The 22736-nt window shown below is 43.3% G+C and overlaps 1 protein-coding gene and 1 non-coding gene across 2 annotated transcripts; one reads left to right on the top strand and one right to left on the bottom strand.

Annotated features, from left to right (window-relative positions):
* The first annotated feature begins 3766 nt into the window (after nt 1–3766).
* On the top strand, nt 3767–3873 carry LOC141593328 (small nucleolar RNA R71). The gene has a single exon (XR_012521419.1). It is a non-coding gene; the product is annotated as a small nucleolar RNA R71 (small nucleolar RNA).
* Nucleotides 3874–5883: 2010 nt separating this feature from the next.
* Nucleotides 5884–6753, bottom strand: LOC141590173 (uncharacterized). Its single transcript, XM_074410780.1, has one exon. The coding sequence runs from the start codon at nt 6751–6753 to the stop codon at nt 5884–5886; it is 870 nt and encodes a 289-aa protein (XP_074266881.1).
* Between the last annotated feature and the right edge of the window lie 15983 nt (nt 6754–22736).

The raw sequence follows: 22736 nt of genomic DNA, 5'->3' as shown, positions 1-22736 counted from the left end.
GACAATCGCATGCAAAGTTGGCCAAAAGAAACCGATTGAGTACCTTAGCTACGGTCCTGGACGGACCGTGATGACCACCATAAGCAGAAGAGTGGCAAGCCTCTAGGATATCCTTCACCTCCCACTGAGGTACGCATCTCCGGATGAGACCGTCTGTGCATTCCTTGAAAACATAAGGATCATCCCAAAAATATTGTCTCGCATCATAGACAAACCGCTTCTTCTGCTGCCATGAAAGCTCGGGTGGTATCCTACCTGTCACAGCAAAGTTAGCAAAATCAGCAAACCACGGAGGTGGATAAGACCCTGAAGTAGTAATAGCTAATAAACTCTCATCAGGGAAAGAATCATTAATAGGCAACAAATCCCCCCTTTCTGTCAGCTGCAGACGAGATAGGTGGTCAGCTACCACATTCTCTGCTCCTTTCTTATCTCTGATCTCCAAATCAAACTCCTGCAAAAGGAGTATCCACCTCAAAAGTCTCGGCTTCGCATCTTTCTTAATAAAGAGAGTCTTCAACGCTGCATGGTCAATATAAACAATAACCTTAGAACCTAACAAATAAGACCGAAATTTGTCTAAGGCAAAAACAACAGCTAGAAACTCTTTCTCAGTGGTAAAATAGTTGACTTGAGCCTCATCCAGAGTTCGGCTCGCATAGTATATGGCATTCAAAGCTTTATTCTTTCGCTTGTCCCAGAATCGCACCGATCACATAATCGCTGCATCACACATGATCTCAAATGGGAGGTCCCAATCAAAGCGGTGAATGATTGGCGCGAAAACTAGGGCCTCCTTTAACCTCGTTAAAAGCGACATGGCACTCATCAAGAAATTCAAAGACAAATCCTTAAGGAGCAATTGTGTGAGTGGTTTAGCAATTTTTGAGAAATCCTTAATGAAACGCCGGTAGAAACCAGCGTGACCAAGGAAACTCCTCACTCCTTTAACATTCACGGGAGGAGGTAATTGCTCAATCACCTGCACCTTTGCCTTGTCAACATGTATACCTTTATCGAAATCGATGCCCTAACACAACTCCCTCATTGACCATAAACCGACACTTTTCCCGATTTAAAACGAGATTAACATCTATACAACGCTGCATGACTTTATCAAGGTTAGCTAAACAACGATCAAAGTCACTACCATAAACCGAGAAATCATCCATGAATACTTCCATAATGTTCTCTATATAATCAGAAAAAATCCCCATCATGCACCTCTGAAAGGTAGCAGGGGCGTTACACAATCCGAAAGGCATTCTACGATACGCAAAAACACCCTGTGGACAGGTAAAAGTAGTCTTACTCTAATCGTCCGGATGAATAGGGATCTGAAAGAACCCTGAATATCCGTCTAGAAAACAGAAAAATTTGTTAGAAGCAAGTCTTTCACCAATTGGTCAACAAAAGGGAGGGGGAATGGTCTTTCTTGGTGGCGGCATTTAACTGTCTATAATCAATGCACATCCGCCACCCCGTCACTACTCGAGTTGGTATTAATTCATTTTTATCATTTTTAACCACGGTAGTCCCTCCTTTCTTCGGGACTACTTGAATCAAGGCTAACCCACCTGGAGTTGCCAATCGTATAAATAATACCCGCATCAAGTAGTTTCATCACCTCAGCCATAACAACTTCCTTCATCTTCGGGTTCAACTTGCGTTGACCCTGTCTATAAGGCTTGTGACCTTCTTCCAACTCTATCCTGTGCATACAAACATCAGGGCTGATGTCCTTAATGTCATCCAGAGAGTAACCCAAAGCCTTCCTGTTTTTCTTAAGTACACACATCAAAGCAGACAACTGGTCATCGTTAAGCTTAGAGCTAACAATAGCTGGGTACTGCTCCGTATCATCTAGAAAAACATACTTAAGATTAGGAGGAAGTGGCTTACGCTCTGGCACCTTTACCTCTACAAAGATAGACAGAATCGCTTCAATGGTGTAGCAAGTGTTCACCAAATTATCGTTGGCCAGGCTCAAAAGCATCTCATCTTCTTCTTCATTGAGCTCGTAGCTCTCCATTGAGGCAACCAAAGCATCCGGCTCCTCAAAGATTCTCCACTCAGTATTACCGCACACTCATCTAAATGGGTTAGATTGGCTAAGGGATCCTTGGCTAAGGATTCCCTCCAATTACAAGTAACAACCCCACAACAATATCAATGGAATAACACGTATCCTCATCAGCGGGTTCGGTTGCCTTGTGTGAGCAAGACTGGACTCAATGGTGTCATCCCCTACCTCTAAGGTGATGGTTCCGCGTTTTACATCTATTACAGCCCACCGTATGTAAGAACGGTCGGCCTAAAATAATAGGTATCCGATCGTCCTCTCGCAATGTCCAAAACAACGAAATCGACAGGAATAAAGAACTTACCCACTCGAACGGGTACATCCTCTAGAACACCTATAGGTCTCTGAGTCGATCTATTTGCCATTTGAACGGTAATATCGGTCACCTTAAGTCTACCAATGTTTAACCTTTCGCAAACAGAATACGGCATGACACTAACACTGGCCCCTAAGTCACAAAGGGCCTTTCCAATTACGTGGTTACCTATAGTGCAAGGAATTGAAAAACTACCCAGGTCCTTTAATTTAGGTGGCACATTAACTTGTGAAAGAGCATTACATTCCTCCACAAACGCAACATTACCATCATCACGAAAATTTCTCTTACGATTCAAAATATCTTTCATAAATTTAGCGTAAGAGGGTACCTGGTAATTAAATCGAGTGAAAGGAACCGTTACCTCGAGATTCTGACCATCTCCGAAACTTACCAAACTTACGCTCCAAATTAGTAGCCTTCGGACGCTCCGGATACGGGATCGCAACACTCGGTCGTAGGATCAAGAACCTTCGACTTCCGTAGGTTTAAAACCCCCGTCAAATCATCATTGAGTGAAGAATCATGCGGACTAGTTGACGGATTTGCATCCTCGCTCGAGTTCCATCGATCGACCGGTATGAGTGGTCGATCGACCAAGTAACACAGGCGTGAATGCCTTCTGTCCCGAATTGACTTCATCAGTGTCTCGGTCGATCAATCGAGGAAGTTGGTCGATCGACCGATGTCTTTGGTGTGAATAGTTTCGACCAGAAACTATTTTATCGACGCTTGATCGATCGATCAAGATGTTGGTCGATCGACCGGCAAATCTTGGCATTCATTCACTCGTTTTTGCACCAGAATTTAAACGAGCTTCTTCATCATTTCCCGAGTCTTCCTTTGGCTTGTCGGGACTTTCATAAGAAAGGCCACTTCTGAGATTGATGGCATTGATCGTCTCAACCGGCCCGTCACATTTGCTTGAAGAATCAGCAGCTTGCTTAGCCTCCATATTCTCCAATTGTTTCACAAAATTCCGCGAGGACTCAATCCCCGCTGCTTCCATATTCGCCACTTGAACCAAAAGTAGTTGGACCATCTCTCTCAACTTCTCGATCTCATCTGAGTTTTGAACGGGTATTTCAACTTTCTCCTTGGAAGCTTCAGAAATCTCGAGTTTCTCGAGACGGGTAGAAATGGAAGTTATAAGGGTCACAACAGCAGTCATTTCTTCACTTTGCTTTCGTGACTTTCCACGTGAACTTCCAAACTCAGCTTTATGGACTGCCATCTCCTCAATAGTGTTCCAACCTTTACTTTGAGCGGTATTGTTTTGAAACCTGCCATTAGCAGCTGCATCCAAGATGACCTTGTAATCATCATATAAAGCATTGTAAAACAGGTTGCAAAGATACCATTGTTGGAAACCATGATGAGGGACAGCTCGGACCAAACTTTTGAAACGTCCCCATGCTTCACAAAAATCTTCGTCTCCTTCCTTGAAAACTCGTGATTTTACCCTTCAAGGCCTCGATCTTTGAAAGCGGGAAGTACTTCTTGTAGAAGGCTAATGCTAAAGATGTCCAATCGGTGACTCAGTTTACCCTATCGAGGTAGCGGTACCAATCTCGCGCCGAATCTTTCAAGGAGTACAAGAACATAAACCCTTTACTTCATCTTGAGTTACCCCGGCCGGTATAGGTATGGAACAATGATGAGTCCGTGAAAATTTCCATATGCTTCAAGGGGTCTTCATCTGCACCAACGATTCCGTTCCACTAAATCAATATAAGAGGAACGAAACTCGAAATTACCGGTAGTAGGGGTAGGTAACTGGCACCCCTTTGGAAGGTGGTGCTCCTTTGGCTGAAAATTATCATATATTGTAGCCATAAGTACTCAAGTCTTCCTCTCAAAAACCTGTCTTCTAACTGTGCAAAAGCAAAACTAGAAGCAAAGGTAAGCAACGGCCTCAAGGAACAAAAGTTCCTTGAGACAAGAAAAATAAACTAAAATAAAGCAAACAGAATTACACTGTCTCCCAACAACGGCGCCAAAATTTGATACCGTCGTTTAGTACCAAAATTAAATTTATAATTCCAAACTAAAACTATAGCTAGTGATAGTAAGGGTCGAACCACATAGAGACAAGGTTGATTTTGTTTGCTGTTTTTCAGTCTATAAAAGTAACAGATAATTGGGTGTTTTGAATTTGGTTGATTAACTGGCTAATTGCTAAAATGAAAATTCTTAACAAGATAAAAAGAGGATCGGGAACTTCGGTTCACCATGGCAAACAACAGGTCAATCAGGCAGCAGAGGTCTAAAAATACAGTCTCAGGGGAGGTAAGCTAGTCTTTCGATCAAAGCTCAAATAACCTCACGGTCTATCAACTCCCTAGAATTTATCAAAGTTTTCACTCAAGAGAAATTCTAAATCTGACGATAACTCAAATTACCAATCTTTCAATCTAGTAAAGAAAATTTATCAAAAGATAGCGAGACCAATACGGAAGAACTCATACTACACAACAATCCTAACTTAATACCATGGCTCACCTTGTTCCCAATCAAAGAAATTACCTACGCATAATTATAACTATTCTAACTTCGAAATTAATAATAAAGAACAAATTTGACATGACGGAATCTAACTAAAACAAAGGAGAGAAATTCAATTGCTGAAATTAATTGATGAAACAAGAATCAAAATAACAAGGGAAAATAAGAAAGAGGAAGAATTGCATAAACAGCTTACTAATTGAATTTCAGGAACAAAGCCTTCGAATCCAAGGTTTCCGTCTCAAGCTAGATCTCAAAACTAAGTTTTTTCCAGAATGAAAAGCATAACCTAAAAGTTGCTCCGTTCTACTGATAAAAAGATGCCCAAAGTTAATTACAAGTTGGGCTTTTAAAAGTCTAACACGGAGAAATAATTATCAGCTCGAAATCGGGTCGATCGACTGGTCAGCACGGTCGATCGACCGAATACGCGGAACAGTAGCATCTGATGAGCTCCAGTGGTCGATCGACCTCACAGTCTACTCGATCGACCGAGAATGCTGTGCAGTGGCTCCTTGTTGCTTCCAATCAACGCTTCACTCCTTTGTACACATCCCAAGGTGAGTGAATACGACTCTCCTTCTTCTTGGCTTCCTTAAACTTGCTTCCGGAGGACGAATTGGCTTGATTTAGCCTACTTCCACGCATACCTACAATAAATCATAGAAAATGCAAAGTAAACCGTGTCGGGAGAAATAGCAGCCTTAAGCTAACAATTATGCATAGAAATAAGTGCCAAAACCACAGATAAAGTGTATAGAATATGCACGTATCAACCTACATGAAGGAGTTTGAGTACCTCCTTTTTTACAACATCCATCATTGGAGGATTCAAACGCCTTTGTGGTTGGCGAACGGGCTTGGCTTCATCCTCCAAAAGAATCCGATGCATGCATAAAGTGGGACTAATGCCTTTGATGTCGGCCATTTTCCACTCAATTGCTTCCTTGTGTTGCTTAAGAACTCGGATGAGAGCCTCTTATTGCTCCCTAGAAAGCTTGCTTGAAATAATTACCGGTAAAGTTTCTTCATCTCCTAGAAAAGCATACTTCAAGTGGCTTGGTAGGGGCTTCATTTCAACAATAGGAGCCTTGACAACAGAGGGAATGGGTTTCTCCTTCGTTAGCTCTTCTAACAATTTGGAAGAAAGGAAGCAATATTCCTGGACAGGGGTGAACTCGCACGGGGCGAGTTCTGGGTCTGGACAACTCGCACGGTGCTTGTTCTGTGCTGTCTTCCGGATTTCTTCCTTTTCTTCCCACTCTTCCATTGGTGGATTTTCCTCTAATTCTTTGATTGTTTCCTGCAAATTACAAGACAAAGCATACCCCATATCCTCTCCAACCAATCCATTAGTTAAAGCAACATCTAATGTGTCAATTTTACACAATTCATACACGGTTTGAACAATTGGTTCGAAAATCTTAAGAAAACACAAAGAGGAGGTCTCGGTTGGGTATTTCATTGCCTCATGTATGTTATACTCAATTTTTTCCCCTTCAAATTCCATAGTAAGGCGTCCTCTAGACACATCTATCTTAGTGTTGGAAGTTCTCATGAAAGGCCTTCCCAACAAAATGGGAGCGGAGCCTTTCTCGGGTTCCATTTCAATCACATAAAAATCGGCGGGGAAAAGCATATCCCCCACCTTGACCAAGACATCCTCAACAATTACCTTAGGGTAGATATTAGACCTATCGGCCAAAGAGATGACCGTACGAGTCGGTTTCAAGGGTCCTAACTTAAGGGACTCATAAAGATAAGTGGGCAAAACATTAATAGATGCACCTAAATCAAGCATAGCATGTTGACAATCCAAATTACCAGTTTTGCAAGGAATGGTGAACATGCCCAGATCACTACATTTTCATGGCAAACGTTTTTGAAACATAGCCGACACATGTTCACTAGCCCTTACTTTTTTCATGCTTTTTGCCTTATTGGTCCTCTTAGTAGTGCACAATTCTTTCATAAACTTTGCATGCTTGGGCACACTACTAAGAAGATCAAGAAGAGGAATGTTTACCTTCACTTTACGAAAGATATCATAAAGGCTTGAAGTTTTCTTGTCAATTGATGCGTGTATTTTATATAAGGTTTTTACCTCATTTCTACACGCATTTATGTACTATTTATGTAGCATCTGGCTGCAAATACCCCCGAATATTCTACTTTGGTTCGTTTTGTGTAAATTGCAGGAATAAACCAAAGAGGAGCTAAATCGAGCCTAAATTCCTCCCAATTGCATGCATTTATGAAGAACAAGGAGCCGGAGCTTGGAATCTATCACTTTGAAGACGCGTGAGCTAGTTTCGGAAGGTGTTTAGTGCCTAAATGTACCAAGATAGCTCGATCAAGTAGATTTTCTAGTCGATCGAATGCTTTATATACTGAGGTTACTCGATCGAGCAGTCCCAGTATTCAATCAAGTAGGCAATACAAGGAGATACTCGATCAAGTGGTTTATTTCCACTCAATCGAGGGGTTTGGCGCTCAGTTACTCGATCGAGTGGTTTATTTCCACTCGATCGAGTGGTTTTGCTTGTATTAAAGTTTTTCCGCCTATTTTCGTATGTGTAGATACCTAATTTCTGCACCTCCCGCAAACCACCCGGTGATGATTGGGCCGCATGTTTGGTACGCGGAACGATTTGTGACAGTTCGTAAGTTCATCGTCAAGTGATTGCTCAAACACTAATGTCTACCTCTTAGTTGTCATTTACGCGCCGATACGGTCGTTTTGACAGTAATTAGAGTACATTTGGAGTCCGGGCCTAAAACCGTCTTCATTTCTGATAACCGTTAAATCCCGATTCAGAATGTTCTGGAATGTTCCGGATATTTCTATTCCATATTTTATAAATATTTCATAATCTTTATTCTTTGGTAAACAATTTCCCGTAATATTCATACAAAATATTAAGGAAAACCAATTTATTCCGTCATTCCATAACTTAAACACGGAAATCTTTCTTCCGCAGGAGGAAACCACTTGGGAACAGACGCAGTAGGTGCTGCGCCTCTTCCAAGAGACGCAGTGACTGCTGCGCCTCTTCCCAGGTCCTTTTCTGCATATTTCTCGTATCTTTTTCATATCTTTCCGAGATTCACTTCCAAAGTTTCTACGAACACCCTATTTCTTCACGTGATTAGTATAAATGGGAGCCTTCGCTCCTCATATTTCTCACGCGAGTGTCCGCCCTTCTCTTCTCCCTTTGCATTCTAGACCTTTGTTCTTACTTTTTGGCGTCTACGTGCTTGAAATTCGACCACATAAGCTCGGATCCTTCTGAGTACCAGCCTCGTTTGCATGACCGACCAATTTGACCAACTCCACAACTAATCAACTTAATTAATCTAATCGTTTTCCACTTACGAGGGCACTTTCGTCTACATTCAAGTCGAGCATCACTAATCGATAACTTAGTTCTTCTCGTTTCGTCAAACATGTAAGGCTGAAGGTGTAAATCTCTCTTTTATTTATTGTTCTTAGCTTTTTGTATCATCATTAATGTAAGGTTTATGTCGAAAGCACCTTGTTAAAACCGATTTCTAAAACCGTGCTTTAAAACCTTTTTACGGATTTCCAGAAGACAAACCGTCGAGAAAGGACGCAGCAACTGCTGCGCCTCTTCGAAGGAGCGCAGTTCCTGCTGCGCCTCTTCGTGAGGCTGCCGCAGTTCCTGCTTCCTTTCTTCTTCCTTCGTTCTTTGTTTGTTTTCGTTTGTTTTTGTTAATTCTTCGACACGATAGCATAATAATTTCATCTGTATAATATTGTTCATTCATTAGTATATAATTCTTCATTTAAATCCGACTTAAATCCCTTATAATCTCATATTTGCGGGTTTTCGTCATTAAACTCAATCCGGGTTGTAGGAATTCGATTTGTTCATATCGGGTTTCTGGAATTCGATCTTTGATATATTTTCATCAGTCTTTTGTCATATTCGTCATTAATTCGTTATGTTTAACCTATTTTGTTCACCCATGTCACTAATCAATCGTTCATCCATGTAATTAATCCGTCTTTAATCCGTCTCATCCATGTTTTATTGCTTTTATGACCCGTAATCACATGTAAATAACGTATTAATCACTTCCATCCGAGTAAATATATTAACCAATCCTTAAAATCATCAATTTACATTAACGATTTGCAGTTCCGGCTTCACAGCCAGAACTCACCCTTGGAACAGACGCAACAGTTGCTGCGCCTCTTCCAAAGGGCGCAGTCCTGCTGCGCCTCTTCCAGGTTGAGTTCTGTCTCTGAACTCCGTTGTTGCTTGACCTAGTTTAGTTAGTTCACGTATAATTGACTATTAACCGTGTTATCACCCACTGATCTGTTCGTTAATTCTTTCTTTTATTCTTTTTCTCAAATCATCCGTTTTAAAGGTATTTTCGACATAGATCAATGAACCCGATGTAATTATTGTATTTTTCATTATTGTAATTTTGCTTATTATATTTCCTGTATCATTTGTGTGCCTTCACATGTAATTGAACTTAAATCCTACTTCGACATTAATTGTATGCTAAATTACGTGTCAACCGACTTAGTCTAATCTTCACATGCTAGGATTAAAACTTGGATGTTGCATTGCATGCATATAATCGACGATATATCGAGTATAGATGACGTCCCTAATCATTAGTAGAGGTCGCTATCGAGCCGGGCGGGATTAGGTGTTCGATCAAAAGATCTTCCTAATACGTACCCTCGCCCCTTACTCCAGATCTCTGTGAACATCCGTGTTCATTGGCATCCACGAGAGTCATTCTAGACATAGAATGCTAAGGGTAAAGATTGCTTGGTGTTCATGTCTCTACGTTGTGTCTTGACATGACACGAGGTATTCGAACGGTTCCAATTTCCCGTAAAAATTGGTGGCGACTCCACAAAATGCAAACGCTTGTTCTCTCTCCCAAGCGCCCCCATGGGCCCATTGTCCACAGTTTGGCGACTCCGCTGGGGATAATACACTTACGTGTAGCCAAGGGTGAAACTTGAACAAGGTTAGGGAATAGTTTGTACAAGACAATTGTCGGTTTTCATAACTCGGTCTTCCTAGATCGTTTCATTCGGCCTTCCTAGGCCCAACCCAACCCATTCGACCAATCGTCCCGTCTAAACGGTCCTAATTCTTATTTGGGCCTAAGGATGGATAGCGATTGACGTCATCCATACCATGATGCTTACTCTTGTTTGTATCAAGGACCTTCACTACTTGAGGAAATGGACTAGGAATCGGCCTTACTCTTGTTTGGTACGAGCCTCTCCACAGACTTTGGGTTTGATTGTTCGGTATGGCAGCCCACCCTTTAAACCAAAACCTTTTTAAATGCACTCAGCATCCCGTTATAATGCTTGTATAAATGTTTGTACCTTACATGATCACCATTTCTAAACGAAACCATGACGATTTTTGTAAAAATCAAAACCCTTTTTTTAAACAGAAATATCGAAAAGGCCATTGATTAGCGCAAAACCCAGTCAAAATTCTGTCCGTTTATCGAGTCAAATTTCGGGCCCAAGCCCATCTCAAAACCTCACTTCGAGTCCACTCCTACAACTACACTATAGTTGACTAGGATACACATTTTCAAAACTTTGTCTTTTCTTCAAAGCTCACTCGACACAAGTGGCACACACCCACTTCAAGAGTCAAATCATTTCTTCTCTTAACAAGTGTGCTAGAATGGTCGATCTTGTTTTGATTTGTCGTCGATCTCTTATACAGTTTTCAAGATGCCTGAAACAAGTGACGCTAACTTCAATCAACTTCAAGATGGTAATGATCGAATCCTAGCCGCATTAGCTCAAATCCAAGTTACTCAAGACCAAGTGTATGATCGCCTTGACACCATCGAGGGCCGGATCTACGCCGTAGAGGGGAAGTTGCCTCCTCAAGAAAGTGAAATAGTAGGTGACTTCGCGAGTGAATCCAAGGACGAAACTCCTCCCATGGGAATAACTGTAGCCGAGAAAAGACTCCAATACTTAGAGGAGCAATTGATGTACCTTAAAGGGGATGACATTTATAGGGAGAATAACCGCAAGTATGAGGCCGTCAATTCCAAATTGCCAACCAACTTCAATATGACGGATATCCCTAAATTCAAGGGGCACGAAAACCCTTTGAACCACATCCGTGCCTTCAAGGATTACATGTCTATCAAAGGCATCAAACCCGAGATGTTCTTAAGGATCTTTCCTTCATCTCTTGACACCATCCCAGAGCAATGGTTCTACTATTTAGAACACAAGAAGATCGCCACTTGGGAAGACGCCGCAATCGAGTTTTCTAAGCAATATGCGGATAATGCCGAGATCCAAGTTAACATGCGCACTCTAGAGGTTCTTACCCAAAATGACAAAGAAGGATTCACCGACTTCCTAAGTAGGTGGAGGAAGACTAGTACCCAATCATTTGAGATACCAAAACATCAAAACTTTCAAGGACTTAACCGTACTAGGAACAAGGATCGAAGATGACATCCGTAAAGGGCTCTTGTCCAAAACGGTAGGTCGAGGATATCAAGGCTCAACTAGTCGTTCTTACGGCTCCACTAGCAAGACTGATGAAGTTAGCCTTCTTGAGCCATCCAAGAAAAGTACCCCACCAAGGAAATTCACAAATCTTGGGGACACTTACTCCAACGCTCTTAAGAGGTTAATGAAACAAGGCAAACTCCAACCCATAGGACCTACTCCCGAACCTGAAAACAAATCCAAGTTCTGGGACGAGAACTCGTACTGTGAATACCATAGGGGCAAGGGGCATGACACAGAAAAATGCTACAAATTGAAAAATGTGCTTCAAGATATGATTGAAGATGGTCGACTACCAATACCGCCGGGAGGTAAACCCAACAACACTCAGAACCCTCTTGGGATTCTAGTGATCACAAGTGAAGAATCTACCTTAGATTGTTCACACCTCATTTCTCCAATTGAAGATGAGATCCACGCGATCGAGAATGAAGGGTTTTACTCTACCATCTCCCCTACCATTTCCGACTTCATCACTTGGGCAAGGAGTGTTGATAGGCAAGTTTGGGAATTGGAAAATGTGGTGACAACTTTACATGACCCAAACGCGACACCTAAGGAGCATGTGCCACTAATCTTCTCTCAAAATGCTACTATAGTCACCGTGGTTTGTAAACTAGTCGACCAAATCACACGACTAGAAGACGAGATCATGAGAATGAGGGAACTAGCTACAATCAACGGAGTATGGGCCGATGATGATGAGGACGAGTATCTCATTGAAAACTCCCTAGTCAAAGACATAGTCCAAAATGGTGAAGACCAAGATGTGGACCACCTAACTCGTTCGGGTCGTCCATATCAAAATACTACTCAAAATGGTTCAACCAACGTTGTCACACCAAATGATAACGAAGATGATCCACTGATCACTTGCTCAAGCAATTACAGAAGACAAAGGCTGATCTTTCAGTCTGGCAACTAGTGGCAAGCTCTTTACCACATCGCCAAGCTTTACTGCAAGCCTTAGCCAAGCTAAGTGTAGCACATAACTCCACACCCGAAGATCTAGTCAACTTGGTCTTCCAAGAATCACCAAAGCTATGTAATCCTATTACTTTCTCAGACGAAGATTTGCCACCTTTTGGCGCTAGTCACAACTTGGCTCTTTACATCACTGTCATTTGTCTAAAGAAGAATGTGCCAATGACCTTGGTAGATGATGGCTCCGCGGTCAACGTCATACCCCTCAAAACGGCATACAAACTAGGCATGAAAGAGTCGGATTGGACCCCTACCAATCAAGGTGTTCGTGCATATGATGGTACACGACGAAAGGTAGTAGGACTCGCTAACCTAACCATAGCCACATGGCCGATTGAGCGAAAGGTTAACTTCCAAATAGTGGACATTGAAGCTTCCTTCAACATACTTCTAGGAAGGCCTTGGATTCACGCTTCCAAAGCGGTGACCTCCACCCTTCATCAAAAGATCAAGATCCCACTAAATGGCAAAGTGGTGACGATCACTTCGTCACCCATCAAGGCAATAATCGAAAAGAAGTCGAACAATCAAGTCCTTGCGGATCCAGTATATGAGCTTGGGGGCTTCCAAAGCATAAGCGTCATAGAAAGTGAATTGGCACCCTTATACTACGATCCCTACTCCAACTTGGTGGTCAACCACATACTCAAATCCTAGGGATACTTCCCTGGAATGCCTTTAAATCCTATCCGAAGAAACACCTTCGCACCATACAAGGAAGGCAACTCAAAAAGGATACCACTTGGACTAGGGTACAAACCCACCAAAGAGGAAGTTCTCGAGATGCTTGCTCAAGTTCAAAACCGTAAGTACGTGGGAGTCCAAATGCGACCCTATCTCCCTACCTTAAACGGATACTTCGTTAAGGAAGGAAGTCTATAACTCTTTCACGGATTTCCCGAACCTTGGCATTATCTCGAGAGAAAGCTAGCCGGAATCGAGATCTTTCACGATTGCTACTTTATTCCTCCAGAAACGGTTTCTACCGTCAAAACCCGTCAAGCACCTTGCTTAGACGAACAAGCTGTTAGTCTATTGTTTGGAGAAGATCGATTTGTTAGAGCCGCGCTGGATGAGATTATTACTATGATACTTCAAGACGATCACTTCAACCCTACCGCGTTAATCACAGAAACAAACGCGAATCAGCAGAAAGGATGGAGAAAATCAATCAAGTGGACCAACAATCAAGGAAGACTCTTCAAGCTCACCACTGGAGAAGGAGAGATGTTCAAAGGAGAACCAGAAGACGATGAATTCGAGTCGGAGTCGGAGTCAGAGTCAGAGTCTAGAGAAGTCACTAAGGAGTCTCCTCCTATCGTCATCCCCATTCCCTTTGTTTCTCCTAGCTTAGCCTCAAGTAGTAACAGTAGTTCAGGAAATGTCCCAACAACTGTCCCTTTACCGCCACTGACCACAGATCAGATGGCTTCTTTGTTTCAACTTTTCTCAAACTTTAATATGAATAAATCAGGTTCTGCTTACTCTTTGTGTTATCTTGAGTGCAATTCTGTTTACGATGATACTGAGGATGACCAAGACCCAGACTCAATTGAAATACCTCCCTACGTAGCCAAAGAAATACTACAGGAAGGGGAAGGGGGACCAGTAATAGAGAATACCGAACCCATCAATGTAGGAACCGAACTAGAACCCCAAGAACTTAGGATAGGGACTACCTTGAGCTCTACCGAAAGGGCCGACTTCATAGACCTCCTACATGAGTTCAAAGACGTTTTCGCGTGGTCCTACAAAGACATGTCAGGGATTGACAGGGATATCGCCGAACATAGAATTCCGATTAAGCCAGGTTTCAAGCCTGTAAAACAGAAGCTTCGTCGAATGAGAACAGAATGGGCTCTCAAGATTAAGGAAGAAGTCGATAAGCAATTCAAAGCCGGGTTCATCAAAGTTTCCGGGTATTCTGACTGGGTAGCCAACATAGTACCTGTACCCAAAAAGGATGGGAGAACCCGTGTTTGTGTTGATTTTAGAGACTTAAACAAAGCGAGTCCTAAAGATGACTTCCCTCTACCACATATTGACATATTGGTGGACAATACTACAGACCACGCATTACTATCCTTCATGGATGGGTAAGCGGGTTATAACCAAATCAAGATGGCCATAGAAGACATGCATAAGACCGCTTTTGTCACTTAATGGGGAACCTATTGCTATAGGTAATGTCGTTTGGGTTAATCAACGCCGGAGCTACATATCAACGCACCGCAACTACACTCTTACATGACATGATGCACAAAGAAGTTGAGGTATACGTAGACGACATGATTGTCAAGTCCAAGGATAGAGAGGGGCATATTGCGAACCTTCGTAAATCTTTCGCAAGGCTACGAAAGTACAACATGAGGCTCAATCCTCAGAAGTGCGCATTCGGAGTAACATTTGAAAAACTCCTGGGATACGTCGTTAGCCAAAGAGGTATAGAGACAGACCCTTCCAAGATCAAAGCCTTGATCGAAATGCCGCAACCTCAAACAGAAAAAGAAGTCAGAGGATTCCTGGGAAAAGTACAATATATAAGTCGATTCATATCGAAACTCACCATGATTTGTGAGCCTATCTTCAAGAAGCTCAAGAAAACGGATCACACCATGTGGGATGATGATTGTCAGAAGGCATTTGATCGAATCAAAGAGATATTGTCTAAACCACCCGTGCTCATGCCACCTCAACGAGATCAACCTCTTTATTTATATCTCACAGTAACCGAAACAGCCATGGGCGCCATGCTAGCTCAAACCGTAGGAAAAGAAGAAAGGGCTATCTACTACCTTAGTAAGAAGTTCTTGGAGTACGAGTGCAAATACTCACAACTCGAAAAGACATGCCTCACTCTTGTGTGGGCAACGAAGAAGCTACGCCATTACATGCTTAGCTACTCCGTCAAAATATACTCCAAAATGGATCCAGTCAAATACCTCTTCGAAAAACCCGTCCTCAACAGACGTCTAGCAAGATGGACTTTGATGCTCTCAGAGTTCGATCTCAAGTACGTGCCCCTGAAAGTTATAAAAGGGCGCGCCGTTGCCGAATTCTTTGCAGAAAATCCCATCAATGATGCACAAACAATAGACACTTGGTCATTTCCAGACGAGGATATACTCCAAACTGATGTAGACTCCTGGGACCTTTACTTTGATGGAGCATCAAACTTAAGAGGATTCGGAATAGGAGTGTTGCTCATTTCTCCCGAAGGTGAGCATACACCAATCTCTCAAAACTCGACTTCGAGGTGACAAATAACGCTTGAGATCGAAGCTTGTCTCATTGGACTACAAGCGGCAGTGAGCTTAGGCATTAAAAACCTCCGAGTACATGGGGATTCATCCCTGATCATCAATCAAGTTACGGGATCTTGGAAAATCGGAAGCGAAAGCCTAGCACCTTATCAAGCCAGAATAGACCAAGTTGCCCAATTCTTTGATCACGTGACATATCTACACCTACCTCGGGAAGAAAATCAATTTGCAGATGCTCTTGCAAAACTTGCATCTTTGATTAATATCCCAGATGACATGGTAGAAATGCCTTTATGTATCGAACGACGGTCAGAGCCAGCTTATGTCCACCAAATCGCCGATGAAGAGGAAATCGCACAGGAACCCTGGTTCCAAGCAATCCTAAATTTCAAGCTCAACGGCACCTATCCACCGGATATGGACAAGAGGGGACAACGTGCTATACGCCTAATAGCTTCCCAATACGTTCTCATGCAAGGAGAATTATACAAAAGAACACCTCTTGGTGTAATCCTACGTTGCATTGATCATTCACAGGCACGAAAAGTGATGGAAGAAGTCCACGATGGAGAATGCGGTCCTCACATGAGTGGGCCCATGATGGCAAATAAAATCACACGTTTGGGGTATTATTAGACCACAATGGAATCCGATTGCATCAAATACGTAAGACATTGCCACAATTGCCAAATCTTCGGGAATGTACAACATGTCCCTCCTTCATTGCTCTACACGATGACATCTCCTTGGCCATTTTCTGCCTGGGGAATTGACATAATCGGGAAGATAACCCCGGACGGGACAGGAGGTCATTGTTTCATCCTAGTGGTAATTGACTATTTCACCAAATGGGTAGAAGCGGCTTCCTACACTAGTCTTACGGCTAAAAACGTGGCAAAGTTCATACAAAACAACATCATCTGTCGATACGGTTGCCCACATGAGATCATTAGTGATAATGGATCACATTTCCAAGCTGAGACTGAGCAATTGCTAGCCAAGTACAAAATTAGGCATCACCACTCTTCGTCCTATAGACCACAGACTAATGGCGCGGTAGAGGCGACAAACAAGAACGTTGTCACAATTCTCAAGAAAATGATTGACAACTATCGAGATTGGCCAAGAAGGATACCCTTTGCTTTGTGGGGATATCGCACATCTGTTAGGATGCCCACTGGGGCCACCCCTTTCTATTTGACTTACGGCATAGAAGTTGTACAACCAGTCGAGTTAGAAATACCGTCCTTGCGTATCTTACTTGAAAGTCAAATCCCGGAAGCCGACTGGAAGAGGGATATATATGAAGAACTCATCCTCCTGGATGAACGTAGGCTACGCGCCTTGCACAATGTCCAAACATATCAAGCACGTATCAAACGAGCCTTCAACAAAAGGGTTAGGCCCAGGAACATCAAAGAAGGAGACTTAGTACTCAAGTCGGTTAGAGCTCTTTTACCTGTTGATCCATGGGGAAAATTCAAACCTAATTGGGCCGGGCCATTCCTAGTCAAGTCCATACTCCCAGGGGGTGCGGTTAGGATCACAAATCTAGATGGGAATGAGTTTTCCAACCCGACAAACCTCGACCAACTAAAGCGGTATTATACCTAGAATAGGAACAAAAACGCGCCTCGCGTAACCCTACGTGTTTCTCTTGTGGCACTAAATAAACGGCCCCTGGCCAAGCTGAAATAAGCTAATGTCACTCTGCTTTTGGATTTTGACGAATTTGTCATCCTCATATCATCAAATAAACTAAACTGCACCTTCAGAGTAAGCAAAAGCTCATGCTTATTTTTCTAAGTTCATTACAAGCTCTTGCTTAGAACAATTATTCTTTTACATTTACTCGAACTACGCGCAAGGGTTTGATTTCATTTTTTAATGAATACGTAGGCAATCCTTCACAGGATACAACCCATTATTTTAAAAATGTAAATAGAAGGACATTTAGGTTGCATTTGGAATTCGACAAGAATAATAAATAGAAAATCACAACGGTTTCATAACCATTTAACCTTTTTTATTTCATTCATTTTTCTAATAATAATACGCTACATAATAAAAATGGGAATAGGCTAGGATTCTAAAAACCCCACCTTTTTTATTACAATAATAATAATAATAATAATAATAATAATAATAATAATAATAATAATAATAATAATAATAATAATAATAATAATAATAATAATAATAATAATAATAATAATAATAATAATAATAATAATAATAAAGACTTGGGCTATTCCTCCATTTTCCCTTTGCCCTTGTCATTCTTGTCATACTTCTTGACACGACCTCGAGCCGGACGCTCTTAGGACACTTCGGACCTAATCACCAGCGGTCTTTCTCGAGGCCTAGACTTCCCATTCTTGTCAATCACTTTATCCACGACAGGAGAGGTCTTCGGTTTCTTCGAAGGATGAACAACTCGAAATCCGGCCTCTTCCTCTCCCTCAGTCAAATGCTTCTCTTTCTCTTTTTCCACCTCGCGCACCTTGTAGTCAACGGGCTCGCGCTTCCTCAATCTCTCGCGCTCTTCCGGAGTAGTAGCTTTCCTCTATCGCAGATAGGAATCCGAAAGCCATAAGGCATTAGCAGAAGAGTTCAAGAACCACATGTTTCTTTGGGCCCATTTAATGGCCCACTCCCTTCGACTCTCAGTAGTAAGCGCCACGGCGATCGTGGGGACGATATCAAGCTTCGGGATCGTCTATTTTAGTCCAACCTGTCTCATCAGCCTTTCCGGGAAGATGCGCACCATGAATTCCAAGCCAGGAATGCGCGCAGATCGAGTAGGATCCAAAGAAGACACTCTAGTGACAGATTTGAGGTGCCACCATGGTACAATCCACCTAATCAAGGGGCCATCATCACTCTTCAGTTTGTTCTCCCAATAATTGCAGACTCGAGTGAAGTCCACCATGTACAGCCTAGTCCTCATTGCAATCGAACGAGCATGATAAGAAGGAACATGAACTGGGGGCTCGATCAATCGAAGGCGCTCCATAAGCCAAACCTACCAAAAGCAGGCATTAAACGAAAAAAAAAAGAAAAAAAAAAAAAAAAAAAAAAAAAAAAAAAGAAAAACGAACAAAAAAAAAACGAAAATAAAACGAAAAGAAAATGTTATTTTACCTGCAAAATAACGGGACTTCCCAAGTACGGTAGGTCACGATTGGCTTTCCTATTATCCAAGCCCAACAGGATCTCTCCTAAGCATAAACAAGTTGGGCTCCTGCGCAGCTCCATTTGCTCAACAAGGCCCAGAAGATGGGGACCACCTCTCAAGTCTTCATCAACATGCCCTTGGAGGACATACACATGCAACAAGCAAAATCCAAATGCCCTTCGCCTAGCAACATAAGAAACGGTGGGGTCGGCCCTATTAATGAAACGGTCAATGAAGTCCAACATTCGCACTCCCTTTGAGGTCACTAAACGGTCCACCTCAATTCTAGTCAATCCAAGCAAGTCTCTAAATTTGCTCTTATACCCTTGTGAAGTAGAAGGAATAGCGGGCAAGTGTTCCAGGTCCCACCCACCGATCGCAGCAATTTCTTCAGGAAATAGACAAATGTCGCCTCCGGGGAAAGCAAAAACATGGTAATTCGGGTCCCAATAATCAAGACAAGCATCCAAGAACGGTTTGACAACCTTTATGAGCTTTAAACTCACCAATGATCCAAAATTATAGGCGCCGATGTCGTGTTTCTCCATGTTGGAAAACTCATTAGTCCACTCTTTTAGGCGAATCTCCAAAGTATTCATGATGAGTGATTATATTAAGAATTTTATGTAATAAGACGAAGAAGCGACGGAATAATTGTGTGAATAAAAGCTCTATCGACGTCTCTATTAATACTAAATTTTGTTTCCTAAAGTCTGCCAGAGCAGACACACCTGGGAACAGGCGCAGCACCTGCTCCGCCTCTTCAAAGGGACGCAGCTCCTGCTGCGCCTCTTCCTCAGCTAGGTTTCTGTGATTTTCCGCGTTGGATCTTTCCTAAATTCCTTGACGGATGATTTCCTATTCCTACGGGTTATTATTTTGGTAAATACGTGTAAATTGCCATATTTCGTGTTTCCTAATTCCGCGGGCACGCGTTTCGAGATGATATCAACATTTTCGTCATTTTACCACACTTGAATGTAATTCATTTTAGGAAATAATTTTCATTTATAAATTAACTCATTTCAAAATTCATATATTTATTTCACTTATATATATTTCTTTTTCTCATTTCATTTCTAACTTATAGGTTTCTATTTTTTTCTTTTTTTAGGGGTAATCCTCCCTACCATCCGGTCATTTCCGGCAAATTTTCGCATTTTCGCATTTTCTCTTGCATTTTTTGCATTCCTTTGAGTCATACGTTTTGCGCTAATTTAGGCCGTGTGTATATATAAATGTATGATCTACGTGATTTCTATGTAAATTTCGGCAGCATGACGGCGTAAACCGTCATCTACCAAACCTGTTCAAAGCTAATCTGCAGATACAAGCAACACAACCCAGCAGCAAAGGCACTCAGGCCGTCATATATACAACAAAAAGGGAAATGTACAACAAACTGGGGGCTCGAGCCCCAAGCAAAGTCCAAAATGAAAATCCAAAATGTACAAATGTGCAAAATACAAAACGACACACTAAAACAAAACTACTGCCGGTCGCCCTCTAGCTCCGCAACTCTTGCCGCGAGAGCAGCAACCTCGGCGTCTCGAACCTCGAGCTCCCTCAACAAGCGAGCCGTCTTCTCCCGAGACTGAGCCAACTCTCGCTCCAGCTCGCGGTCCCCCTGTAAACAACAAAATTGGCTCATGTCAATCATTTCAAGCAATTACAAGAGAAGTCGGAAAATCAAAATTCAAAAAATGAAATAGACACAAGGTTCATACCTGACGACCTCGACCACCGACAAGTGCCTCGACGGCAGTAGCTCGGAGCCGGTTGGCCAGCCTCCATAACGCCACGAACCGAGACGGCGCTACCTGCATTTTCAAAAAGAAAATTCTCAATATTTGAATAAGTTCAATCAAATGTGTTCTTACACAAAAATTATGCAAATTAGAGGCTCACCCTCCGAATCAGATGCTGCCAATCGTCTAGGCCAGCATCCGTCACAGCCACGTCAAAGTCACGCAGCTCGGAGATCGTCGTCCTCCCGGTCGCGTCAGTGTACTCGAGGGTCTCGGGGTACTCTGGGGGCTCGATGCCCGCCGCCTCAACCTCCTGCAAAGTCAAATGTTTCTCATTAGTCGATGATCTTTCATCTTATTCTCAAAATCAAATAAAGGAGAGTAAAGATGCTTACCACAACCGGCCAGTACGCCAACCTCCCATAGAGGAACGTCGAGTAGTCCTCGCCAGGAAGAAGGAGGGCGTCGCCACCAACGCCAGCCAAGTCAGCCTCTCTCTCAGCCTCAAAAGGCTCCCTGAACATCGTCCTAGGAGGATCGATGGGAACCGTCAATACATCCCGGGAGCACTGACGAGCCAAGCGCTCGCCCAAGTACCACACAGGACCCATCGACGTCCTCAAAAGCAGCCGGCTCGAGCTCCTAGGACGAAGGACCTCAGCCACAAAAGGAGGCGCTCCAGCGTACTCTGCCCAAGGCCTGGGCACCCACTGAGGCAAGACAAACAAGGAATCATTCTTATGATCGATTAAAGGCAATATAGAAGCAAATGAATATAAGTGAGATGCTCACGTTGTCCAGCTGAAGAGCGTTCACGTCCCGCCGGTAAACGCCGTGAGAGGAACGCTTGCTCCTCGTCCTGCACATCACCCAATCCCTCATGATGGGATAGGCTCTCTCCAGCGGCTCCGTCCTCTTGGGCGAGAGGCTCGGAAAGTAGGAGTACACCCACGCCTGTGAAGCAAGGTAGTCAATAACGATCTTTCGTAAGTTGATAAAGAAAAGAATTGATTTTTAGTCTAAATGAAGGTTCATACCTCCAGCAGCAGTCCAGGTCCGATAGCACCAGGAGAAGTCCCCTTCTCCATCAACTCCGGACGAACCATGGCCCTCATGAAGCGAATGAGGACCGCAAAACCAGTAGTGACACAGTCCCAACGCCCTAGGGAGCTCAGGTCAGAAAGGAAGGGAAGAAGCTTCTTCGACAGCCTCTCTCCCTTGTCTCCGAGGTAGATCGAAGACAGAAACCACCAAAGCCACAAACGGGCCCTCTCTCACCAGACAGGAGGAGGAACCGTCTCTCTCCCGTCAATCGTCACCGCCCACGAGTCTTCCCGCAAAGTAGTCTCGGACATAGGAACTGGGCACCAAACCAGACCGTCATGAACACCTTCGGCGACAAGTTCCAGCCGATCAACCTCCTAGCCTCGGCCGAGTCCACCCTCATGGCAGTCTCCGACCACTCCACAGCCTTAGTCCCACACGGCAGACCAGAAATCATGTCGTAGTCCTCCAGAGTGACTCCCACCTCACCAAAAGGCATGTGAAAAGTGGAAGTCGTGTCCCAGAATCGGTCCAAGAAAGCGCGGACCAAGCTAAGGTTAGCCCGCAACTTCCTCTTCGCGATATCCCTTCAGGCCTGCACCAAGGCACCAAACGCTCCACGCTCGATCATGGCGCGCTCCTCCGCCGACAGCCGCTCGTAGCACTCCATCACTGTCGTGTAACCCAAGAATGACCTGATGTTCCCGGCCTCCTATTGATTTGAAACAAAAGCTATTTTTTAGTTTTGAGTGAAAGTTGGAAAAGATATGAGTGAATCGAATGAAAGAAGATGAGTGATGAGTAATGAATTCAAGATTACCAAGCTCTTCACCGTCCTATAGGACAGGTGACCCTCCACAGCCCAAAGCAAGTGCCTGCTGTCCCAGGTCTCAGCCCACGTGGGTGCTCCCCTCAGCTGACAACCTCCTCGTCCAACGTTGGCTCTCCTCGGGGCCTCTTCCTCCTCAACAGCCTCCTCCTCGTGGACCTCGTCCCCAGCAGCCATCACCGCAGCGGTGAAAGCCTCCTCCAAAGCCTCCTCGATGGTACGAGAAGGGT

The sequence above is a fragment of the Silene latifolia genome, chromosome 7, assembly GCF_048544455.1.
Source record: "Silene latifolia isolate original U9 population chromosome 7, ASM4854445v1, whole genome shotgun sequence".
In the NCBI taxonomy this organism is placed as follows: domain Eukaryota; kingdom Viridiplantae; phylum Streptophyta; class Magnoliopsida; order Caryophyllales; family Caryophyllaceae; genus Silene; species Silene latifolia.
This window is presented reverse-complemented; position numbering and strand designations above follow the sequence as displayed.